Genomic DNA, 27,582 nt, shown 5'->3' with positions numbered 1-27,582 from the left:
GTGTGTGTGTGTGTGTGTGTGTATATATAATTTATAGATACAATTTCACTGTTGAAGAAAAGACAACAAAACCAGTCGATGATTATACTAAATAATACTTGAAAAAAATCTGAAAGCAATGTAAACCCTCTGGATTAATTTCATAGTGCTCAATGTTTAAATTCAGTAAAACACACAGAAGTCAAATGAGCCCCAATGTACTATAGTTACACTATTTCTTAAAGTTATACTATTTAAAAGACTTTAAGAAAGATTCTTTTAAAAAATACAAAAAACATTCATATAGGAGAAAAAACTTTAAAAATATTTATAACACACATTTTATGTACATTATTATTTGAGAATTTACACAATGTGATGATTTGCCTGTCAAGAGATTTCTATTGCCAATGGCTCATAAGCTTTTATCCATGCATTTTATCCTCATTTCTAAGTGTATTTCAACAAGGAATATAACCTAAAGCTCTTTTAAAAAGAGTTACTTGATTTCTAGTGAGATGCTTAGGTTTTCTTCTTATAATTAATAAATAGACCAATGAAATCTCAATTTAAAGGAGGCTAAAGAAATGGATATCTTCAAGGGACAGAAGCTTTTAATAGGAGAATTTCAGTTTAATTAGATAATTTTTTATTAAAGTTCATACTTAAATATGGAAAATAGCTATCAAATGATATAACCATTAAGTTAGTATTGTGGCTTTATATCTATATTTTATGATTTAGGAGTAAATTAAAGCTTCTGAAAAGTATTTAATACTTCTGAAAGAATTTTAAACAAAGAGATGAGCTTTTTGATCACCACTAGTCAGAACAATTTTGTTCTGACAAATTCTTTAACCTCTGATATGTTCATTAGTAAAATGCCAACTAATTGAATCCATTGACATGAAAAACCACAGGCTGAAATCTGAAGTGCATACATCATGCTGAAGGATTTTGACTCAGCCATGGAGGTAATAGTCAGTGAGGTCAGGTCAAAGGGGGTTAAACCAAGCCAGGATATAGCCAGAGGAATACATCAAACACTGATTTTAAAAGGGCAATTAATCTTAGACAGAAATGCTTCCTGGGGAATGAGATCTCAATCTTAAGAGCACACTACATGATGTAGCAGTAAAAATGAACATATACAAGCTTACAGAGCTTTTATCCTATGATCACAAACAGAAGGAGAGTGCTGTTTATCAGAGAACTACAAACCCATTTAAAAATACTTATATTAACTTCTTCCGGATCTATATTCACTTAGCTGTACAGGTTTAATGAACACATATACCAGTAAATATATTTCACATATCTTTTTTCATGTATAAAATCTTATTTTTGCCCAAAATATTTCCAGAATCTTGACTTAATATTAATCCTGAATTATTTTTAAACAAGAATTTCAAAATATGTCTAATTAATTACACTGACTTTTGCTTGTAATCATATTTCTTAGTGAGGAGGAGAACATAAACCAAACAGTTTTAAAAACACATATGGTTAATTATAATTGTAAAAAGAAGACTGTATTAAGTGATTATAAGACCATTTTAATAAACTCATGAAAAGTCTTCTGGCAAAACAAAAATAAGGTAATAGATGTTAAGCCTTAGCTACTAAAAAAAAAATTAATAAAACTTTGAAATCATAGGTTCAAAGTGTTTTGGATTTGCTTTCACAAAATGACTCAGTAATTCCAGCTCTGTATGACAGGGATCATTAATATTTGTCAAATATGAATTATAGAATAAGTACAAAGCTGATTGTTTTACTTAAAGTATAGGTAATAACTGTGCTATTTTTCTGGTACTGGGGATTGCAAACAGGGGATTACATATAAGATCTAGAAAATGCCAGACAAATACTCTACTTCTCAGTTACATTCTCAGCTCTTTAGGAATTTTATCACTAGGTTGCCCTGGATGGCCCCAAAATTGTGATTTTCCTGCCTTAGTCACCTGAGTAGCTAGGAGGCACAGCTGGCCATCATACTTATATGTGGCCAGAAAGAAGTCCCACAAAACTTATTTTAATGAAGTGATGACTTGCTTTTACTTGTTTGCATATATTATTTTGGCAAGAGAATTTTGCTTTTTGTTGCTAAAGATGGAACAGTAGTCATGAAAAGTTTTGTTATCTACTTTTGGGAAAGGTAGGTTATTTCACTTAGCTTGAGATTAAGATAGAGAACAATAATTGAGGAAAAATCAGAGGCATCTTTTGTTAGGTCAAGTAATCTCATCATCTCCATTAATGGAGAATGAAAATAATCATTTCTATTTCTTTGATTTTAGAAAAGACACATAAATGGGCTTAAATTAAGAGATTCTGTATCACCAAGAATAGCCAATGGTGCATGTATGGGGAAAAAGCACAGAGATGAAGAGAGAATGAAGTAATCAAGGCAAAGAATTTGACTCATTTAAGTTTAGAATTTATGACAAATTTAAGAGAAAACTTAATTACCCAGTTTAAGCTAACCTAAAAAAGTTAAACACGACTCTAGCAGATCTTTGCTCCTAAAGGGGTATATTTGAAAACTTTCAGAATTCCCACTGTGACTCACATCAATGAGGACCAAGAACAGTAAGATCCAGAAAGTGCTGAGCCAAAAGGGAAGGCTTTCATTATAGCCAAGTGAACCAGTTTGGTGTTGGGGTCACACTATCTCAGTGCATTTACAAATATACCTTCCAGTGTTACATGAGAATAGCAACAGCACTAAATAAATGAATGATAAACTATTTATAGTCTTCTCAATGAAAAACTTTCCTTTGTACCAACAGCATGCCATAGTCTCCTGATGGCCTCTTGCCTAAAATAGTTTTTATAGTTTAACAAGTTATATAATGATAGTCAAGCTGAATAAAGAAGATGCAATGACTAGAGATACTTGAGTGAAATAAGTGTCTTCCTTTTTTACCAGAACCACAGTTCTAGTATTTCTAATTATGTTCAGAAGTTAACTTCTAAAGAAATAAATCAATGGCATGTAACTCTTGCCATAACTTCAGATATTCTATCTCTATAAGTAGCTTCAATACTGGCTCACATTTAGAGTTCATCATAGATCCATATTACCAACTACTATTTTGTATAGTGGAATTACGAACAAAAACAAAACTTCCTTAAAACTTGACTTCATAAATTTCATAAGCATATTTCTCTTATTTGTTAAAATTTTTTTTAAAAAGTTGGAAGATACAAGCAAAACAAAACAAATATTAAAACCTTGGGAAAAAATAGGACTGTGAAGGCTAACAGCAATAATACCTTTGGTTTATTTAATTCTATAACCAAATTATGAGACAGTTAACAGGCAACATCCTTGTTTGATAAACTGAGTAATCTGGATTCATTAAAAACAATTTCCCAACTCAAACCATATGAAGATATAGAAAGACACTATTCATTTAATTCAAATTCTAAATGAATGCAAAAAGCACTAGTGAAATTATAAAAATTATTAGTTTATCATAAACACTCAACCTGAGGAGGTTTGGGGGACTGCAGTCCTATGTTTTTATGGCATGAGTATGCAAACTGAAATGCCAATTCGTCTGGGGGTTCAGAGTCACCATGCAGATGACTGACAACCCTAAGACATCAATCAACTAGCTTTAATACCATCTGAACACATGGAGGCTCTACCTTGTAAGGTGAGCATGAGATTTACATGTTGTTTTCCTAACTGCTTTCTATATGTAAATTAATCAACCACAACATTTAGCTCACTTCATCACACAATCTAATCATACACAGCAAAGGAGAAAAAATATGAACATGCCACTTTCTTTTTACAATTCTGTGGTTTCTCATAAAACATATTAAAATTAAAGTAATTTCAGTTTTAAGTTAAACTGCCTAAATGGGGCATTCTAATTTCCCAGCCTCAGCTTCACTTAGTTCCCTCAGTGCCAACATTTCTGATCTTATCAAATACTTCATGCCGTAATGGGGGAAAGACTGAAAAACATTCCTCCCTCAGCAAATAGAGTAGGGACATTTTAGCCCACATATTACCTGCCAGCAACCAGCAGCTGATTAGCTGATGAGGGATTCTACAGTGGGCATATGTGACCTGATCCCTTCTCCTTCTCATCTAATTTCTGCTCATCTTTCATTTAAGATTTCTAGGTGGTTCCTAACATGCTTTGAATATCCCTAGTCCTGCACATATTACAACTGTACATCTTTCTATCCACTGCAATTACACCAAACCTTTGAATTGCTGGGGATTGTATTATACGATTTACATATCTTAGTATCCCCAGGGCACAAGATAGTATATACAACATAAAGAAAATGAATACTGAATTTTTAACATTAAATGGAAACCAAAAGTCAAACTGCAGGTGGGAAAGGAGTAAATACATCCTCAGGAAGAAGGCCAAAAATGGAAAGGGAAAACCAAGTGATTACAGGACTGTATTTCTTGTTGGGAAAGATATTGGGAACAATTACTAATTTGCCATGAACACAAGTCTTTCCTACACATGTGCTCTACTTGTCCAACATCAAATATAAAATAAGGTTAAGAGCAGCCCAATACTTACAGAGAACTGATCAATGGAACCTTAAAATATATTTTAAAAAAATGAGAATGAAGGGACTGTGGTGGTATCACTCAGTGGTATTGCACTTGCCTGGCATATGTGAGGCACTGGGTTTGATTTTCAGCACCTCATATAAATAAATAAAAATAAAGGTCTACCAACAACTAAAAAAAAAAAAAAAATGAGAATGAACATTTGATAATCCTAGCTTACACATATATATTAGAAGTCTGGGAAATGAAATATGATTAGACAAAGTTTATATCTTTTGTAATCTCCAAAATAAAAACAAAGTGCTATGATTTTTAATTTTTGTTACTGATATTTTAATATATGTTTTTCATTATGAACAAAGAAAGAAATATCTCACCTCAGGTCTGGTACAGAGGCTTAGATCTGAGTCATTTTAATTACAGCTGAAACCACAAAAACAATTTACCTGAGCTCACCTTTGGTTATTTCCTCTTACCTGTAACTTGGCTAACTCCCCTAGCCACTTGCAAATCAAAAAAGAAACACACAAAGCAATTTGTCATGACTAACTTCATGAGAACAATGACCTAAAGCACGTCTTCATAAATATTAGTACATGATACTTTTATATGATGAAATAAAAAAAAATTCCTTCACAGCTGAATCACTTCTTGTAGGTAGTAGTAGACAATGGTGCCACATAACTTTTACAAGTACTTTCTCTTTTTATCATGTGATGATCGTCAGTTCTTATCCACACACACCCAATTTTAAAGTCTTTCGCTTTCAACTAGAGTGCAGGTGTGTCAAAATACTTACATTTTATAATATTACAGGTGCACTGAACCAGTTCTTTACTAAAACAGTGACTTGGTATTTCTGAATATTCTCCACAGGCTTTTAAATGACAATTACTTTCTAAAAATATCCATGAAGTGAGAAAAGGAAGAGGCAAAGATAATTTTTTCTAAAGAAAAACTATGGGTGTAAGGAAAAATATTTTTCCCTCTTGGAATGAAACACGCCATCAAAAGAACCTTAAAAGTTTAGGTATTATTTGTCATTTCAATGAAGTCTGAGTCCTTCAAACAATATGAACACTTTACAGTTTGGGGGGGAGATGTTTACAAGGGACTCACCTAAAGCACTGTTTTGCCATGAGCCTTCATAGCCTTCAAGGTTTTATAACTGGTGTATGTTTGTTTCTTAGAGTTTTGTAAAAAATTTTTTTTTCCAAGAAAAGAACTGTACTCATACAAAATTTACCAAGTCAAGTTTTAAGGAAGCAGTTTTGTTTTTCCTTCTGCTTGTTCATAATCCCACTATATAAAGACAAGTAGTAGGTTGTTTTAGTACCAATTTTAGAATAAACAGTTTAAGAGGTAGGTGTGTGGATTAAAATCAGCCACCTCACTGCCCCATCTTCAAATAATACAAGGGAAATCACACTGTTCCTTAGAAAAGAATATACAGACAGGGAAGACTAGAAACATAGGAGAGAATAAGAATCTTTTAAAGAATAAATAGCATCACATGTTCATGTGCCATTTTTGTGTAAGGTTGTGTTAATCTTATATATACTGTTTGGCCTGGGTGAAGGAATGGCAAAAGTGAGCATGAAAAACACATTCTGATAAGGGGCATCAGACTGATTTCATTTATATAACTGATGTTTACAGTTACCATTTTAATAAATTCAACATAAAGAGTGGATAGAATTATATATAGAAATGCTAACAAAACAAAATAAACACAGTAGAAGTTCAGGTTCCTAAGATTACTCAGGGAATAACAATATCTTTAAAGGAGAATAGCAGATAACATTTAGGTGCTAAACAAAAGTCACACAATGAATAGTTAAGAAAACACCAGTATTTTCAAATGATATTTTCAATTAAAGTCTAAAAGTATTTTTTTTAAAAAAAGAAGAGAAAATGAAAATGGGCAACCACAGTAAAGTAAAAAAACCAACAGTCCAGAAGGTGAAGATCTGAATTCTAAACCTAATTTTCTAATGAGCCAAGAGATGAAAAATTAAGAGACTGAAAAATAGAAGGCTCTACTATGACTATTCAATGATGTCAAATGCAAAATTAACTCCTAACTTCTTTCCACCCTTCTCTAATAAGTTTCTGCTACTCAAATACACGTAACATCTAGAAATAGGCAATCATGAAATAAAAGTGAATTGAAATTATAAATTCATAGTTATCCAAAGAAACAAAACAAGATTTTAAGTAAGTCCCCTGTCCTGGATTAAAAAGAACTGTTAAATTTATATCTTAAACATAACACTAGTTTACCAAGAGAGAATCCCTTATACCATCCTCACTAAGCATTACAGATCATTCTGTGTATGCTGACAACTGCACTGGTTGGTAATAATAGATCATTACAGAACATTTTTCTTCTAAGGTTTTTGAGTTTCACTGTAATGGTCCCAATAATCAAGAATCTTATACAGAAATAAATTTTAAATGATCTGTGTGTGTGTGTGTGTGTGTGTGGGGAGGGGGTTACTGGGGATTAAACCCAGGGCCATGTGCATGCAAGGCAAGCACTCTACCAACTGAGCTATATCTGCAGCCCTAAAATGACCCATTTTTGAAAGCAGATTGTTTTAAAAAAGTAGGAAACCACAATAAAGTGGCATTTAAATATTAAACTTAAGTTTCAATTTCAATTACTCTTAATTAATAAAAGCATTTTTTCCCTAATATTCTTTAAAATATCACTATGGGTCTCATCTAAATCAGCAATAAATATTATCAATCTCTTAATTATACCTCTCATGGGAAAAACTAGTTTATATTCCCAAGTCCTCAAGAATATACTAAAATAGACACCAAGCAGATTAAAAGCAAACTCCCTTGAAACTTGGAAAAATGAACTAGAACAGTTAAGATTATTCCCAAATCAATGAAAGTTTCCACAAATTCCTATAAACTAAATTTAAAATAAAGATGTACAGGAAAATGGCAACACTGATTGTCTCCAGTGAGGGGAAATGTTAAAGAGTTTGGTGTATAAAAGTTGGGAAGTGGGTACGGGGGTGTAGCTCAGTGGTAGTTCGCTTGCCCCACACATGTGAGGCTTTTGGTTTTATCCTCAGCACCACATAAAAATAAACAAAATAAAGATATTGTGTCCATATATAACTAAAAAAAAATATTTAAAAAAGTTGGGCAGGGGAATTTTTTCACTGAATTCCTTCACATATGCATTTTTTATCTTGGAATTTTATAAATGTATTACCTATTAGATTAACAAATAAAATAAGCTTCAAAAACAAGATAAATAAGACTTTACCAAAATTAAATATTTTTACTCTGCAAAAGAAAAAAGTCATGGATGAAAACAAAACCTACATAGTTCTGATAAAGAACTTTTTATCCAGAAAATGTAAATAATTCTCAAAATTCAGTAATAAAACAAATGAAAAATTGAGAAAAGGATATGAACAGACATTTCATCAGAGATTATTTATAAACACATAAAAACACACTGAACACAAAATGGATGAAACTCAAAAAATTGTGCTAAGTTGCAAAAGACAACATACTTTACCGTTTCATTTATATGAAATATCCAAAAAAGGTAAATTTTAGAAACAGAAAGCAGACCAATGGTAAACACAGCACAGATTAGCTGAAAATAAGTACAAGAGAACATTTGGAGGACATGGAAGTGTTCTAAAACCACTATGTGGCAATGTTTATACAACTCCTGTATTGTATTAAAAAAGTCACTGGAAAAAAAAAAAGTTACTGAACTGAACCCCAAAATAATAATTTAACTGAAATAGTGAAAAGTCACTCAGTAGTAAAGATGAAATAATATTCTAAGGTATTATTATAACAAACTTAAAGTTAACCACTACATGATTTAATTATAAATAATGATTTGAGGTGATAATAGTACAGAGAAAGAATTCTAGTATTAGAGATATGAGGCTGTGTATAAGAGACCATCAGAAACACTGGATATACAACCCAGTAAAAATGTAACATTAGTGAAAACAAATGTTATATTAACACTTCTAAAAATAAATTCATAATTTTTAAAATGAATGAATTCTCTGCTATATCAATAATTTTCAGGAGTGATCACGGGTCTATTTCTTTAATCCCTTCTAGTAGGAATTCTGATGGCATTTCAGACACTCCTTCTTTCTCCTTCCCATTGAGCCTTTTTAAGAAGTGCTAAATATACATAGAAATTCCAGTTAGGTAAGTATATTTGACTAAGAAAAAATGTTATACTCACAGAGAGGATGACATATACTGAACTCCACATTTTTTTGTAGGGTCATTTAGGTGGAATATCAACATTCTCCCCAGTCCCACTGTTTCTAATTCTACTTCTTACAAAAACCACTTACTTAGATTCTTGAACTGTGTGGACAGTTAAACAACATGTAAATAACCTTGCAATCCCCCAACTTAAAATATATTCATAATAAAAGCAACATTTTCAAGTATTACTTTTATATTTACTAAAATATTATCTCTTTCCAACTAGGATTTAAAGTATCAAGTTACACTTTCTTCGATATATAAAAAATAAAATTTCATGCAGAATAGGCTACTGAAAATTTCTCTTTTTAAAATAAATGCAATTAGGGCGCAGGTTGTGGCTCAGTGGTAAAGCACATGCATGAGGCACTAGGTTCGATCCCTGGCACCACATAAAATCAATCAAACAAACAAACAAACAAATAAATAAATAAATGTAATCAATAGCGAATGCAGTAATGATTAGGCAAAGGAAAAAAGGAAAAAAAAAAACAAAAAACAGAATATCATGTATAAAATGAGCATTCCTAATGCCAAAATCCAAAATGTTTTGAGCAAGAATATTAACAGCACAAGTCGAAAATTTCATACCTGCCCATATGTAACAGTCAGTCAAAATACATGCACACTAAAAATATCATAAAAAACTGCCTTCAGGTTGTTTATAGGAATAATAATGAAACATAAATGAATTTGATGTTTAATCATAGGTTTTATCCTCAAGATATCTCATTATATTTATGCAAATATCTAAAATCAGGGAGAAAAATCCAAACACTTGGTCCCAATCATTTCAGATAAGGGATATTAAACTCTATGTGTGTGTGTATTTTTCCCCCCTTTCAAATCTAGGAGAACTCTTTTAAAGACTCATAGCATCAGAGATGTGGTAAGAGGGCAATTTTAAAACAATGTATTTTATTTTGCTAAAGAGAATCAGTGGTTTCACTGCAAGTGTTTCTGTTACAAGCAATATCCCCCTACAAGATACTGAAAATTTCTTCCTGAAATAAGTAGTGTTAAGTATGCTTATTTTACTTCATTAAAAAAGGGATTTATCAGAGCATGGCGGAGCATGCTTGTAATCCCAGTGGCTTGGGAGGCTGAGAAAGGAGGATCAAAAGTTCAAAGCCAGCCTCAGTAACTTAGGGAAGCCCTAGGAAACTCTGTGAGACCTGTCTCAAAATAAAAAACAAAATGGGCTGGGGATGTGGCTCAGTGGGTAAACTCCTCTGCATTCAATCTCTGGCACCAAAATAAACTAACAAACAAACAAATTAATTAATTAAAATTTAAAGAGAATTTAAAACAGAAAATGAAGTGTTTTAAAGTTGCTAATTACATTACCTTCAGGAGCAATTGCAGAAGGACAAACTTCTTTGAGGAGATCACCCAGTGTATGTGGCTGTCCATCTGCAGCCACAGGACGAAACAGTTTCTGAATGAAAGGGCGTTCAGTCGTTGTCTATTTGAAAAAGGAAAAGATAATCCAAGCAATTAAATTTTTGCTGCTACTCCCTATAAATTAAAAGATCTTAAATTTTACGTTGCTACTAGGTATCTTGTAATATGGTGTAACCAGAAGTACACAAAATCACAGATATGGTATCACTGGGAAACATGTTTAATGATATAAATTTATATAAATCTAATGCTCCAGAAATAATCAGGCAAATTCAGGAAATGGAACATTCTAAAACCAACGGCCAAAAAAATAAGGCATTAAAAAACAGAACAATATAAAACAAGAAGATATGGACAAAAGTGGTTTGTGTCAGTAACTTTTAAAAAAGAAGTATAATAAGAGATAATGCAAAAATGCAAAAATAAAGCCTGGCTGAATACTACACTGGAGAAGAAAATTTCTAAAAAATGCATTATAAAAAGAATTTTTTGATAACTGAGGAATCATACCAAATACCAAAATTCTATAGTATAATAATGATAATCACTGTCATAATATATTACTAATCATTCCAGTTTTATCCACTTTAAAATGGTTTTGTTTTCCTCAACTATCTCGGTGACAATGAAGGCCTCATCATGACCCAGAGTACAGAGGCTCTGGAATTGGTCAGGGATTATGAAGAACACTGTTGTTTATGAGCTCTATGATCTCCCACTAAGTTCCTTTCACCGTTATTTTGCAACATTCCATATTTCTTGAGTTTGTTGTAGGAATAAGTAAGGAATCGTGTCAAGCACAAAATAAATATTTTTTAAAAATCCCTTTCCTCTTTACTGTTACTTACTTTTAAAATGGTAAGTTTAGATTTTAAGTTTCCTGGAGTAAAACAATCATAAAAATACAAAGGTTTGTGTGTGTGGGGTTTTTTTTGGTTTGGTTTGGTTTAATCAAAGAGATACATCTCAATCTCTCTGACATAAGTGTTATAGATTTAGCTTAAAAAAAAAAACTAGCTTTAAGTGCTGACATAACTAAAAATCTTGATAATATGCATTGATTATACTTCAATTCACTTCATTAACTGAAGTCTATAGGGATTAAAAATATGATTGATAGTTTTAGTTTAAGAAGCCTATAGTTTTTGATACAAGTTGAAACCAAGAATAATATATTCAGGCAACTGATTAATTATATAATAAAGATAATAAGGGTTAGGGGAGTTGAGAGGGAAAATAAATGAATAGAGAAACACAGTAATAATTTAAAATATCTACAATCCACTTTGAATTTCTATCTTCCAGACCATGAAGATGCTTTAAAGACTTTTTAGCAAAGGAAATGGCATGATGAAAGAGACTTTTTCTGAAGGCTCATGAAAGCAGTGCTGTGGATGATGATTTGGTTAAGAGGTAAAATCAAAATGACAGGTGAGAGGCCAGCTGATAAAGCAAGTCCATGTGATGACAACCAGGACTGAGACAATGGGAAAGACAGTGGCAGAAATGCATGCCAATTTAAAGGAAAAAAAAAAAAAAAAAAAAACCTCAAAATGCACCTCCTTTAGTCCAACCTGAAAGAAAAACAAAGCCAAAGAAATCTCTTCAAAAAGTTGAAAATCTCATACGAATCCTAATTAGTTACAGAATAGTGAGATGGCTTGGCTATGATAAAATTGTCTGAAAATAATATACTTGACAGGAAAGGTTAAGTAATCTTAGTTACATGTTAAAAAACAGACACTGCCCTCTAACCCTGCTGTTTCTCTGTATCTTTCCTTTTCCCACTTTCTCCTAAACCTGAGCAGGTGTAACCTTCAACAATTTTTTAAAACAAAGTATTTTGTTTGGTAGAAGAAAAGCTCTGTAGACAGTAACCAAAAATACTTTCAGCAAAATGCTGCTTGCATTTATTACAGAATAAATGCAAGGAAAAGCCTATTCCAAATACAGTCAAGTAGGTTAACCAACATTAATGTGGGTAACAACGTATGTTTATTTATTCTAATAAGCTGGAAATTAGAAAATGCATTGACAATAAGAGGCACAACCATATTACAAACTTATAAATCATATAGATCAAGTTCAAGTCATATGTGAAACATAAGGCATATACTCCAATAAAAAAATGCAAGGCTCTTTCTTCTTAAGAGAGTAAAAACTTAAAACCAGAAAGAACTGGCTTCAAGTCCTGTTTCTATCATTTGTTATGAAAACATGAGCACAATTACTTTTCTAAATCTCCATTTCCTTAACTGAAAAAATATAAATAATCACACACATATGAACACAAATATGATGTGTACTAAAGGAGATGACGCCTACATTGTAGATTTTTAAATAATAAAATGCACAACATGATCATGGCACATAGTAATTTGGAACTTAAAACACCAATGACCAGCTAGGCGCGGTGGTGCACACCTGTACTCCCAGCAGCTCCAGAGACTGAGACAGAAGGATGGTGAGTTCACAGCCAGCCTCAGCAAAATTTGAGGTGCTAGGCAACTCAATGAGACCTTGTCTCTAAATAAAATACAAAATAGGGTTGGGGATGTGGCTCAGTGGTCCAGTGCCCCTGTTCAATCCCCAGTACCACCACCACAAAAAAAACATACCACCAACCAACCAAGGACCAGGACCACAATTTTAGAATGCTACAGTGCACATTTGATTTACTATTATCCAAACTTAGTATATTTAGTTTTTATTTCCTTTTACCTTCAATTTCTTTTCTTAAAATTCATTATATGGATACCAAAAACCCCAGAGTGATAAAATTCAGAAGCTTATATTTTAATATTTATTTATATGCAAGAGGGCAAAGGCAAAGTCATTTTGGGACTTTGATTCAAAGCTAGTCTTGAACTTAACCCCAAAGTCATGACCCATGAAAGAAAATACCAATAAGCTAGACTTCATTTAAAAAAATAAACAAACTTTTCCTTTATAAGAAGGCCTAAAGAAGATTAAAAGACAAGCTACAGCCAGGCATAGTGTACATGCTATAATCCTAGTTACTAGGGAGGCTGAGGACGGAAGATGGCTAGTTTGAAGGCAGCCTGGGCAACTAAGCAAGACCCTGACAAAAATTTTAAAAAATAATTTATAAAATTTTAAAAAAGGTCAAGCCTCAGACTGAGAGGAGAAAATCTACAAATCACATTTCCAATACAGCTCTTAAACCCACAGTATACAAAACATGCTAAAAATTCAATAGTTAAAACAACAACAACAATCTAATTAGAGCATGGGCAAAAGACACAAGCAGAAATTTTACTAGAGGATATAGAGATAGTAAATAAGCACATGAAAATATGTTTAACACATGAGTGTCTGCTAAGAAAATGCAAATAAAACCACAATGTATCTGATATTACTACACACCTACCAGAGTTATCTAAAACAAAAATTAGTGGATGTTAACAGTATATACCTCAAAGGTTCTTGGTAAAGAGTAAGGCAAGGCATTATTTAAACAATGTCTAGCACATACTAAATGTTCAATATACAGTTACTGTTTTTATTAAACATGACTTAACATTCAATGGAAGCTTATTCAATATTAATATGGACTATATACTAACTTATAAAACAAAAGGATGATTACAAAACATATTCATCATGTAGTTAACTCTTAATATGTTAGCATTAGTGCTAATTGTTGTTTTACTCATATATATCTTATCATGATATAGTATGAATTAGAAATGTCATGACAATTTGTAATTCAATTTGTATGAATTACAAATTGTCATTTATCAAAATGACAATTTGCAAAAAAAGAGAGAATTTACAGCAAGAAAGGTACATAAAAGGCTCACTGACTAAGGAGTTAGAGACCATACAGAGAAGGAAGAATTCTATTAGAGAGCAACAGGAGACTGAATTCACTGAAACAGTGAAAACTGGTTATAAGAGAGAAAAAAAACTTTTTTAAAAAAATCAGATAATGACAAATTTTATATTCTGCTTTAAAGTTCTTTGAAACAGGCTGATTGATTTACTAAATGTATAAGTAAAATTTATTTGATAATTTAGATGGGTTGCTTAAATATATCAGAGGATTTTATTTGTAAGATTTGCAGGTATATTTGAAAAAAGTCAGTTATTAAACTATAACTGGAATCAGCCAGTGTCTCAGAATGTAATTAGATTGATATGCAACTAGTATCCTGTGGTAAGAATTAAATCTAGAAAAGGAATGAGTTACAAAAATGGCTATATATTATCAGTAGCATAAAATCAATGGAAAGGCATTAGAAAAACTAGGCTTTATAATTGAAAATCCCATCAAAACTGGACTCACATCCAGTCAGTATATTTTCACTTGACACCATTATTTAAAACAATGTACCTAAGTAATAATAAGGCAAATTTACTATTAATGTTTTGCGGATCTTAAGCCAAGAAAAAAAAAGAAAGAAAAGAAAAATGAAAACAACAACAAAAACTCTAATATAATAGGTAACTTCAGTGAATCACACATAGTTGCTACCATTCCATTAAGAGTCTTTACAGATACTGCAATATAAACAAAACTTCAATAAAGAATGTATTTGTAGGGCTGGGGTTCTACCTCAAGTAATAGAGCACTTGCCTAGCATGCATGAAGTACAGGGTTTGAGTGCAAGCACCACCCCCTACACATGAATATTGTTTCCTAATTTTGTTTAAATTACAATGGTAACAGATAACAGAAATACAGCAACTGCTGAGAGAATGTTGTAAAGCTAGAGTACAAAATTTAACTCTGAAGGCTGGGAGTACAGCTCAGAGACCCTGGGTTCCATCTCCAGCACCCCCAAAAATAAAACAAACAACTCTGGACTTCTCAGGCAATAAAAGCAAAACAAGAAACAAATTATAACCAGTTGTATAACTTTGTTTTCTAAGAATGCAAGATATACCAGTAGGTATAAAGTAAAATACACTAACTGTAGTAGAATGTAAAATTAACAGTGAGGAATTTCTAAAAAGAGGATGAGAACAAAGGAGGCAATATAGAGCAATCTTCAAGCTACAACTTGAAACAGATTTTTTTTTTTTTTTTTTTTTTAATGGAGAAAGACTTAGGCCATTTCAGTACTCAGAAGGCAGTTGGAATGTAACAATACTTGAGAGAAATCAGTGGATAAGAAAAATGTGGGCTAAAGACCACAGCATAGGGAGATTAGAATTTCAAGTGTAGTAGAATGAACAAAAGCTTGGTTGGAATCTCAACTACCAATATGACTGACTTACTGTATGCCCAGGGCAAATTACACCCAATTCTAGGAGTTTGTTTCTAAATCTGAAGAATGGGGAAAAATTATATCTTTAAATGATTGCTGTGAAAATTAAATGATATAATATATAAAATTCTAATGCAACAGATAGTTAACATATGGTTATTTCTTTTCATTCCTCTTTAAAAACACTGTTAAATGTGTAACCAAAGAAAGTTAATAGTATTTAGTTGTTACAGAGCCAAATACAGAGAGAATAAAAAATAATTAGTATTCAACCATCAGTTTCCATTGATATTTTGCTAATTAGAACAATAATATGTGATACAAACTGGGGTTTACACAGGACATGCAGTAGGCATTACCAATGACATCTGATACATGCTTCAAATTGTCACATGCATATTTGGCTTGAGACATAATCATGCATGTCAAATTTGGCATCACATGCTTTTCAAAAAAGGCCTCACATTAAAATTTGCTTAATAATACAGACAATTACACTACCTCATTAAATAAAAAGAACAGACCATTTAAAAATTATGCTTTTAGACCTTTATAGTAAACAGTATGATGATGCGAAGTGAGGGAACTGGGAGGAGAGCTGGAGGGAGTCTGAACCACTTTATGGAGAAAAATAAGGAGACTTGAAAATAAGCACTAGTTATGCTAGGAAAGTCTGAAGCTTATTTTTAATATTCCCCACAACACTAAAAACTAACAATTAACATTTGAGAAGCTGTCATTATTACAGTCAAGGACATTTAATCTCTAAAGTAATAGTGTCTTAAATGAGACTATGATTAAATGAAAAGAACCCATCAGAATTATATCCCCACATCTAGTCTGAAGTTTGTATTTTGTCTTATATAAATTATTGTATTTATTATAATTTGGTCTAGACAATGCTAAATATATTTTGTAACATAAATACAAAGGGCATCCTCTGTATATCTGTTCATTAAGTAACATGTGTAACAGAAAAATACTATTTACCTACCTTAGGATCAAGATCAATTTGATATTGTTTATAAGACTATTTATACAGAAAAAGTTAAACTGTTTTAAGATTTTTTACATAAAATTATCAGTAGAATAGCCAAAGAAGAAGACACATATAAAGGGGCAAGACTAATGATTTTTAGTAATAATTACGCTCATTCCTCTAAGATTTTTCCCAAAATACTTCAAAGTCCTACTGACAATCACAGCTGAAATTTCATTTTATAGAACAGGTTTAAAATATTTGCTAATTTTATTGAAAATCACACTAAAAATTTAGACTAATACAAGAATAATGAAATTGTTTTCTTCTTAAGAGTCAAAGAGTACTTTTGCATATGAACGTATCTTTATAGTATACTTAAATAATTAAGAAATTTGTACAAATAAAGATATCAAACTAGCAAGAAGAAAGTCGGAATAAAACCAGATGTGCTGACCTCAGAAGCAAAATTCTGTTCTGGTGTCCAGTCAAGGATCCTTCTGAGAAGAAAAGTGGGTCTAAACTCAGGCCAGGATTTAGTGAAACTCTGCAAAGAACATATTCTTCTGTGCCTCCTCTTAAGAGATTTATATAGTGCACACTAAAATTTATGACATGGAAGCATCTATTGTTTTGTTTCTGACACAATAATTTTCTAAAATAGCATATGAAGGCAAGTGATACAGATCTCATGGTTGATACAATTAGCAGATCAAGGAATTTAAAAAAACATAGCACTTGTCTACTATGAATAATATGTGAAAAAGTAATGTAGTATAACTATAAAACTTAGAATAAAACACAGGAGGAAATCTTTGTGGCCTTGGATAAATAAATGGCTTTCTTAGCTGTGACACCCTAAAAGCACAAGCAACAACAACAACAACAACAAAAATGGAACTGAACTTGATGGAAATTAAAAACTTTGCTTCTTCAAATGACATCATGAAGAAAATAAAAATCTACAGGGAAAAAAAAACATTTGCAAACCATATATCTGATGAGACAAATATCCAAAATATATAAAGAATTCTTAAAGCTCAACATAAAGAGATAACCCAACTTAAAAATGAGAAAAAGGATTTGAAGACATTTCTCATTAGTAGATACACAAATGACCTGTTAAAACACATGAAAAGATACTTAGTTTCATTAGTCATTAGAGAAATGCAAATCAAAACCAAAATGATATACCCCTTCATACCCATGAAGATTGCTATAATTAAAACGACAGAAAATAAGTGTTGGAAAGCATGTTAAAACCTTCATTCATTACTGTATGTAAAACGTAAAAATGGTGCGACTACTTGGGAAAATAGGTTAACAATATTTCAAAAGGTGAAACACAAAAGTACCAACAACTCAGCATTCTCCACCTAAATATCTATCCAAGAAATAAATCTACTGAAAATATGTCCACTGAAAACTTCTACATGTTCACTGAACATATATTCATAATAGTCAAAAAGCAAAACAATGTTTTCATATTTTATTTCATATTTAAAGGTAGGCATTTAAAAACAAACCTAAATATATAAGAACATCTATTGTGATGTTTTCACTTACACATCCTGATCCCTACTTAAAATATGAAAGCAAATGTTTATCAATTGATGAATGGAAAAACAAAATGTGAGATCACCATACAATGAAGTATTACGGGGCCGTAAGAAGGAATGAAGTATGGATACATTCCAAAACATGGAGAAATTGTGAAAATATCATGCAAGTGAAAGAATCTAGACACAAAAGGTCATATTATGTGATTCTAATTATCTGAAATGTCCAAAATGGGCAAATACAGAAAATAATTCATAGTTTTAAGGGGCTGGAGAGAGGGGGAAATTATGAATGAATAGTAATGGCAATAGGATTTTTTCTAGGAGTGATGAAAATGCTCTGCAATCTTGTAGTGCTGATGGGTACACAACTGTGAATATTCTAAAAATCACTGCATAGCCTATTTGATTTCAGTGCTACCAAATTCAATTTAGCAAGATTTTTTTTTCATTTAATTGCTTACTGAGGTTAATAAGATTCATATGGTGCTACTTCCAAAGGTATGGAAAACGAATTTAAAGAGAAAAAATTGGGCTGAGTTATTATAACTTCTATCAGGTATAAAATGAGGCAAAAAATTGTCATCCACAAAGTCATTCTGAAAAGCCTAGGGACAAGATCCTTACGTAAGAATTCTCCAAAATATTTTGTAGTTATACTGATACAAAGGTAAAACCTGAGCATATATAAGATACTTTGGTGGCTTAGAATGAAGTTGGATTTAAGCTTGAAATTTATGGTGACGTTAAAAAAGAAAATACATTGGTATTGTTTCAACCAGATATAATGTTTGGTGTAGAAGAATATTTGGCTTTATAATAATTTTAAACTTTGAAAGCACACACCAAAGTTATAATCCCATTTGTATGTGTTCTTAGCTACTTCAAGTCTTCTGTGGAGAGAAAAAGGCAGGCATTTAAAAACAAATCTAAATATATAAGAACATTTATTGTGATGTTTTCACTTAACACATCCTGATCCCTACTTAAAATACGAAAGTTCAGTAAACAAATTTTTAATAAGATAAAATAAAAGTCAATGTGCTTCAAAAACATTAAAGTTGTAAAAGCAAAAAAAAAAAATCACTGCATAATATTCTTTAAGAGAGACCTTTATAATATTGGGATTAGATTAAGCTGTTGGTTTTTGCTAAAAAAAAAAAAAAAAAAAAAAAAAATCCTTATATGAATGATAGAAGGAGTCCTTCCGGAGTGATGGCTGAAACTTCATGTTTGATTTATAGCTATATAGCATACCATAAGTTTGTTTTACATGTGAGTTACTTAAAAACAATCATTATATTTCAAAAAATGAAAAATGTAAATAAAAACAAACAAGGAGGTCAACAGTCACAAAATAACACCAGAGAAATATTTCTATCCTCATTGACTCAAAAAACCAGGTATTTCCCCCCCAAAATTGTATAGCATCATAGCAATTTTAAGTTGTCTGTGGGAATTAAAGGAATCCTGTCTTGTTTACCAATACCCATATAATATTCATTTTCTAATAATTAAAATGAAGCAAAAAATTTTTTAAAATTACAAAATGCTAGTTAAAAAAAATGGAGGGGGCTGGGACTGTAGCTCAGTGGTAGAGCACTTGCCTAGCACGCGTGAGGCACTGGGTTTGATCCTCAGCACCACATTAAAAACATAAATAAATAAATATATAATTTAAAGCTAAAAAATGGGTATATAAAAAAGGGAAAATTTGCTGAAATCTCTGGATCATTTGAAATGTCCTTACTGATAAACTGCTACCCATATTAAGGATTCACTGTAGTTTCTGAGCTGTCCTGATACCACCGTAACCAGTGAGGGTAGCTAAAGAATTCCTTCTTTCTTCCTTCCTTCCTTCCAAGCTTAGGAATCTTGGGATCTCTGGATTCCAACCCACACTGCTGGGACCTAAATGGGAGGGGGGAACTGAACAGTAAGAGGGAATACTTCTTGCAAATTCTGGAATTAGAATCCAGAATTAGAATCTGGCATGAAAAAATAAAAATGCTATAAATGCAGGTATTAGTGTTTACAGAATGAATATCAGAGTATAATGTCTTTATTACTTACATGGCCTATTCTAAGAACTTTATTATTTACAATATAAGCTCCTATTCCCCCCCACACACATTCAAATTTTTTTGTAATACATCATATGAAGAAGGGACTGTACAGACAATCCAAACTAAGTTGATGGTATTAAATCTAATAACCCCAAACTGCCAGATCAGCAAGTCAAATTACAGGTTTCTTTCCCATAATGCAAGTTTAAAATACATGAATATTTTGTTATTTAGTATATTTAAGAGGTAACCTTTCAATAGGCTTCTCAGAGAATCAAATACATCAAAGATTAATTCTTGTGTAATTTTAGCAACTGTTTATCCCTATGAGAAATGGAAAGGAGACTGGAAAGAACCCGAATAAGAGGCATTCTGCATCAAAGAATTCACTAGCAAAAGAGGATACATTGTGGCTAACAGCTACAATCACAGCATTTATTTTAAATACTCTCAGGAACCAGGTATTAAAAGCTGGCAAATTTTACCTCATGAATAATTATCAAACAACTACAGAAATGAGTAAAAGAGTGTAGTATTGTAATATAAATATGATACGTTATTCAAAGAATTTCATTTAAGGCTCCAAAAGTGTCATCATCATTTCCCAGAATTAACTGTAGTTAAAGAAACCTCCTTTGTTAGACAAAACATGAATTACACTAATATTTAATTGTGAACATTGTTAAACCATTGCAAAGAAATAAGGCTATTCAATTAAATGTGGTATGATACAGAAAATATGTAAGTGAAAAGTATTATAAACTTTAAAAGGATAATGCATGGTGGGGAAAACAAATTTGTGAGTTCTACTCCCTTAAGCATCCCTCAAACAATGTAAAAAAACAGAGTTCAAGTTACACTTTGATGTGTAGATCCTTTTGAAAGCTACTCTACCCTGTTTTATATGAAGCATCTGTAGCTAAAATGAACACCTAGTGAAGAATATGGATGCTACATTACCTAAGCAGACGTCAGAACTGTCCCAAGCTGATTCTAAGTTACTTTAAACATGTACATAGAGTCAGAAATTAGCTATGGCTTACTTCTTAGAAGTAACAGATAATTACCCTCATCATGATGAAAAGGATTTTAAATGTAAGCTAATAGAGGTATTTTTCTTTTACCAGAGCTCTGCTTTTAAAAGTAAACTTCAAGACTAATTAAAATAGGAAATGCTTTACTATGTAATAAAAACACTTTTCAGGTTAGAGAAGCAGGGAAGAAGAATAGTTTCACAAGAAAGAAAATATGGGCCAGAAAGGTGAAAAAAGGATAAGAGGAAGGAGGAAAAGAAAAGATAAGGAAGGACTAAAAGGTTAGGACAGGAAGACCTATTGAAACACATTATTTAAACTAGCAGAATAAATTCTTTCTTTTTGTATAAGGAAGGTAAACTATGCTTCTTCTTATTATGCTTCGAAAAACGTAGACAAAATGTTAAGAATAAGTATGACATTGGATTCCTAGGTATTTGGGTTTGAAAAAATGTTATTTCTTAATATATATTAATTTTCTACATTTCAAATGTTATGAAGAAGACAAATTCAATACGGTGTAAAGGATGACTAAATGAAATTCAATAATAAGTAACATATTAATTTGACTTCTCAACATTTCATGCACATTAACTCAGCCACATATCTAATTCACAGATCACTCATGAGGGAATTCAACAATCACTTGAAACCCTAATTCATATAATTTCACAACTAATACAGTTTGAATTAATTTGTGTTGTGCATATAATTGTGTCACAACATATATATGCAGACAGGTGATTTTCATGAAAGGATCACACCCAAGACAGACATAAAGTCCTCTCAAATGTTTTTTAAATCCATATCCAATCCTGTTGAACTTAATTATAATTAGACTCATCATTTCAATGTTCTTTCTCTACTTTTCTAATCCCTATAACCAATACTCTCAAATAGTGGCTCTCTGAACTAGAATCTACCCTCATTTACATTGATAGTCTTTGTTTAAGCAGACCATTTGAGAAATAGATCCTGTTTAAGACAGAATATATTCTGTAAAATGTTTTTAAATCATGGAAGTTAGATAATATAAATGAATGTTTACATTAGACTTTAATAACTGAGAATCAACATATTAGCACATCATAATCAATTTGCAAATAAGCAACCTGCCCAGGTAATGACTTGAATGTTTCAAGAATGTATATGTCAATATCTACATCTATGTGTAGCAATGTAAACCATGCACACATAAATATGCCTATATTTATAGCTGTACTTATGTTATCTGCTCCGCACTTATTATTATAAATAATCTGCACGGACCATACTACGAAGTAGCATAAAATTCCTCAAGACCCTAAAATTTAAAAAACTAAAATAAAACACAAGAAACAGGTATGGCTTCACAACTTTGGTATATACTTGAAAGAGAGCATCACACCCTGACATGAAATATGAACAAAATTGTCCAAGCTCATGTCAGAAAAAATAGGAATATTAGTCTTTCTCTTTCAAACTTGATTTTTCTAATATTCTTAAATGATAACCACATATGTAACCTACTTGGAATTAATAGTAAGTAGTTGTTTTTAAAGTATGAGTAATTAGACCAAAAGCAATTTTCATATTTACCCAAAAGGAGGAACCACTACTAAGAATCAAAGCCCAGTAATTCTGTTCTTAACAGACAGGTGCTGTGTGTTCTGGCATATTATATGAAAATAATTTATGAGAAGAACAGGGAAAGAATTAGTTTTCACTATTGGAATAAATATATGATTAAGCAGATTCTGATACTGTGAAACTGTCCATAGGTTGAATGATCACCCTAAAAGGCATCATTCTGAATGTTGGCATTCTCTGTGGATAGAAAATGGACGGAAAGAAAAATGAGTTGGGCATGGTGGTACACACCTGTAATCCCAGTGACTTTAAGCTGAGGTTCTAAGCAACTTAGAGAGATCCTGTCTCAAAATAAAACATATAAAGGGCCGGGGATGTGTCTCAGTGGTTAAGCACCTCTGGTTAAATCCTCAGCAGCCAAAAATGCAAGAGTGACACAAGCCAATTTAGGCCTCACCGATCTTTCTGAATGGTAAGGTTGAAGAAATAAACATTCTTTGGACAGGAAATAAGGATAGGTTTGCTACTGCCAGCATCACATTAAGCCAGCAGTAAACTGGAAAAATGAAGACCACGTTGGTCAGTGAAAAATGGGAGGACTGAAGTCAATCAAAGTAGCAGCAAGACGAAAGTACAACTTATCTCTGGCATTTATTACCAAGATTGACAATTCTTCCAGAAACTCTAACACTGACTGTAATATGCGATGCTTAATAATAATCAGGGAGTAAACTCAAAAGAATTATACACTCATCTCTTTCTTATGATATAAATACCACTCAACAATTAGCTATGGAACGGCTCTATTCAAAATAGTTGTAACATTTTTAAATCATCTTACATTATAAGCTTCTATTGAATTTCAAAACTGACCATTGGAGTCTAACTTATTTTTGCTATATTATATTTTCAAAAAAGTTTTCAGAGAGATGAAATTCACAAAAAAAGAAAAAAGAAAAAAAAAGGAAAGAAAGAAATTAACAAAATGTGAAAAAGAGGCCTGGGGAATGGCTCAGTGGTACAGCACTTATTTACCTACCTGTGTAAGGCCCTGTGTTTGATCCACAGCGCTAAGAAGGGTGGGAAATGAGAAAAAGAAAGAAAACACATACCTATAATTGACAGTAAGGTTTATTTTTACATATGTTAGATGTAAATATAACCTTAAAATAAAACATAAAATATAAGTCTTTAAATAAAAATGTAAGTTTCTTGTTATAACCAAAATTTTCTTTATTGAGAGGGCTAAAACTCCTCATTTTTAGTGAAATAATTAAAATCACCTCATTTACAAGCTCTTATAAAATGAGGTAATAATTTTGTTGGTTTTAAAATTACCATTTATACATACTATATGTATAAGTATGAGGAACAAAGTTAAAATTATTTCTAAACCTGAAGGTTCATGTTTTGATATAATCACTAAAAAACTGATAATTACAGAAAGAATTTTCTGTGAAAGCAAGCAAGCAAACAAGCAAACCACCCCACAATCTTAGCATTAAGTTTCAAAATCTTCACACAAAAGGAGGATGTTACATTTTTTACTTTCTGTCCATGTATTTTCTCTAATAGAAGAAAATGGACAGAAGGTAGGCAGCTAAACAATGGGAAGAGTAAATAAGAAGTCAGCTATGTGTGAAAACTGGAATACAATCTAAAATGGAAAGTCATGATAGAATGGGGCTAAGAATACAGAAGTAATGAATTTTAGCAATATATGAAAGAGTGGCGTGTAGAGCCAGGTAGTGTTGCCTGGGTTCAAATCCTGGCTCTCACAGTTACTAGGTGCATGAGCCTAAGACAATGTTCAATGACCAATGGATATATCAATTATGCACCTTTATAAGGGGACAGTAACAGCATATAATAGTAAGGATCAAATGAATAAACACATGCAAAATATTTAAAACAGTATTTGGCTTTCAATAAAGTACAAAATAAATATTACTGTTATTCACTTACAGTTTGCTTTAATTATTAACAATTTTTAATCTTGCAAATATTCAGTGAAACAATAATTATAGCTTGGTGCAACAAGTTAGTGATGAGAGAATGTTGAACTGCATTTAATGATAACTCTAGTAGTTTCAAATAACAATAAAACTTGGCCCATCTTCATTTCTCTATCTATAAATCATATATACTATTTGACATCAGATTATTTTGAAATTATTAGACAAATCAAAATGTTAAAGCTCTTTAAAAGCTTAAATAGTAATAACATTTGCTATCATCCAGTGCTCTAAAATTAAACCAGAAAATCATCTACATCAAATTGCTACCATCCCTGTATATGACAGTTGTTTAATATACCTGCCATATATTTGTAATTAAGTTACTTTTATTTTTCAAAATTTCTCATAGAAAGCAATTTAAGTTTAAAACAAAGACTAGTAGCTTATTAGACAGGGCATCCCAAACTTGCTGTGTTAGGCTGCCCCCTACAGGCCTCAACTTACCTATTTCTTTTTAAAGATATACAGATAGAGAATGTCATTCAAATTTTACATTAAAAGCAGTAACACTAAAGAAAATTATTATTCGTAATTCAATCATTATATTAGGAAATAGTCCCAAACAACTGTCTATAAAGATGGACATGAAACAGATCTTGCCCTTGGTGAATTCAGTTAGATGCTTTCAAAGAAATGACATTTACTTCAATAAAACCATGAAGAAATACTGGAAAATGTCTTTATCTTATGACACTTGATAGAAAAAGAGCCAGAATGAAGATCCTAGACCCAAGTTCAGAACTATCAAATATCAACCTGACAAGTCAGTTTTGTGCCAAGTTGTCTTATTTCAAAATTAAGGAGTCAGAGGATTCCTCCAGCTTCTACAGCTTTAATATTCTGTATTTACATCTGCCATAGCAAAGGCAGAAAGAAGTAAGTGTTTTAAAAGAGTTTAGAGAAGGAATAACATAGAACGAACAGCTGGTGACACATGTGGAAAGATCAAGAAAAAGTGATTAACAGGTGATATTCTAGATGAGTTTAGAAGCACTCTGAGAGTGATGGCTATTCTGAAGAGTTAATCGAGTAAGAAAACAATGGGAACTTGGATAACAGCATATGATGTCTAAAGCTATATGTAATATGGAATTAACATCAGTGTAAAAATCAATAGACTGGAGGGAGAGAAATAAGGTAGAAAAAACTACTAAGAACAATTAAAATAGTTCAGTTAGGAGGTAGAGGACATGAGTGAAAATGGCAAGATGGGGTTACAAGCAAATGGTTCTGGTATGTTAGAATGTACAATTTGAAAAAAAAATGAACTAAAATTCTATCAAGATACTGAGCCTAGTAAATTCAAGGAAAGTGGTAAAGAGGAATACAAAACTAAAATAGGAGATTATGTGAATATTTTAGAAGTGACTTTGAGTGGAGATCACTCTGCTAAGATCAGAAACACAGTGATAAATGGAGTGAGCTATACATGAGGTATGTTCTACTGGTCACAAGATAAAATATGGAAAGAATGACAAACCATCATCATTTTTTTTTCTTAGAGAATTTTTAATATTTATTTTTTAGTTCTCGGCGGACACAACATCTTTGTATGTGGTGCTGAGGATCGAACCCGGGCCGCACGCATGCCAGGCGAGCACGTTACCACTTGAGCCACATCCCCAGCCCAAACCATCATCATTGATGTTAAAATAATTCGTAGCAGTCGCCTGTAATCCCAGCAGCTCTTGAGGCTGAGGCAAGAAGATCGAAAGTTCAAATGAGATCAGGCGGTTCAAGGTGGTATGGCCATAGACAGGGGATAGCAAGTTGTCAGCCTCAGTATTTTAGCAAGACCCTATCACTAAATAAAATATAAAAAGGGCTGGGGATGTGGTTCAGTGATTAAACGTCTCTGAGTTCAATCCCAGTACCAAAACAAACAAACAAAAAACTACACAGAAGGTCCACAAGGAAACTAAAGGGTTGTACAACTCTATAAACCACCTAGACGTAACAGATACTGTTAAAACTCACTCAGCAATTACACAATATACCTTCTTCTCACAAAACATGTTCCAGGAAACAGTATATGTTAGGACAATAAAACAAGTCTCAGAAAACTTAATTATATTCACTCTTGCAAAGTACATTCTTCGAGTATAATGGGAGGAAATTAGAAATCAAAAACAGAAGGAAATTTGGTAAATTCACAAATTATGTGGAAATTGAACATTACATTCCTAAATAATAAAGGAATCAAAGCAGAAATCAAGAGAAATTGGAAGAAGGCTGAAAATGAAACAATATACAAAGAATTAATAAATGAAGTGAAAATAGTGTTTACAGGGAAATGTAAAGGAGATTAAAAGCAATTTTGATGAGGAAAATGGCTACATTTTTAAAAAAAGGATCTTGTCAGGCATGGTGGTGCATGTCTGTAATCCCAACAACTTGGGAGATTGTGGCTAGAGGATTGCAAGTTCAAGGCTATCTTCAACAACTCAGCAAGACCCTAAAAAACTTAAGTGAGAGCCTGAATCAAAATTTAAAAAAAATGAAAGGCTTTGGGGATGTGGCTCAGTAGTAAAGCACCTCTGGGTTCAATCCCCTATACAAAAAACAAAACAAAAAAACAACCAAACAACAACAACAACAACAACAAAATCTCAATAAGCAGCTTTCCAATTTAATAAAATACAAAAAGAACAAAATAAGAATGAAAAAAATAATATTAATTTGAATAGAGAATAGAAAAATTGTATGTGGGGAGAATAAACAAAACCAAAATATGTTATGTGAAAAATCAGCTGAATTGACCAAATATTAGCTAGAATGACCACAGAGAAAAGAACATTCCTATTACTAAAATCAAGCCTGGTTTGGTGGTGGGTACCTATTATAATTACAGCTACTTTGGAAAGCCGAGAGGAGGATCATAAATGCATAGCCAACTCAGGCAACTTAGAG

The 27,582-nt window shown here is 32.0% G+C and overlaps 1 protein-coding gene across 3 annotated transcripts in view; it reads right to left on the bottom strand.

Moving 5' to 3' along the window:
- Window positions 1-27,582, bottom strand: part of Atg5 (autophagy related 5) — a 116,826-nt gene that overhangs the window by 6,119 nt on the left and 83,125 nt on the right. For all 3 annotated transcript variants that reach the window (XM_076859886.2, XM_076859888.1, XM_076859887.2), the window contains one exon: window positions 10,157-10,274. In XM_076859886.2, coding sequence (XP_076716001.1) covers window positions 10,157-10,274 — 118 coding nt within the window. The remainder of the gene's footprint in view (window positions 1-10,156; window positions 10,275-27,582) is intronic.

The sequence above is a fragment of the Callospermophilus lateralis genome, chromosome 6 (assembly GCF_048772815.1).
Source record: "Callospermophilus lateralis isolate mCalLat2 chromosome 6, mCalLat2.hap1, whole genome shotgun sequence".
Taxonomy (NCBI): Eukaryota; Metazoa; Chordata; class Mammalia; order Rodentia; family Sciuridae; genus Callospermophilus; species Callospermophilus lateralis.
The sequence above is the reverse complement of the archived record's forward strand: the minus strand, read 5'-3'. Positions and strand labels throughout refer to the sequence as shown.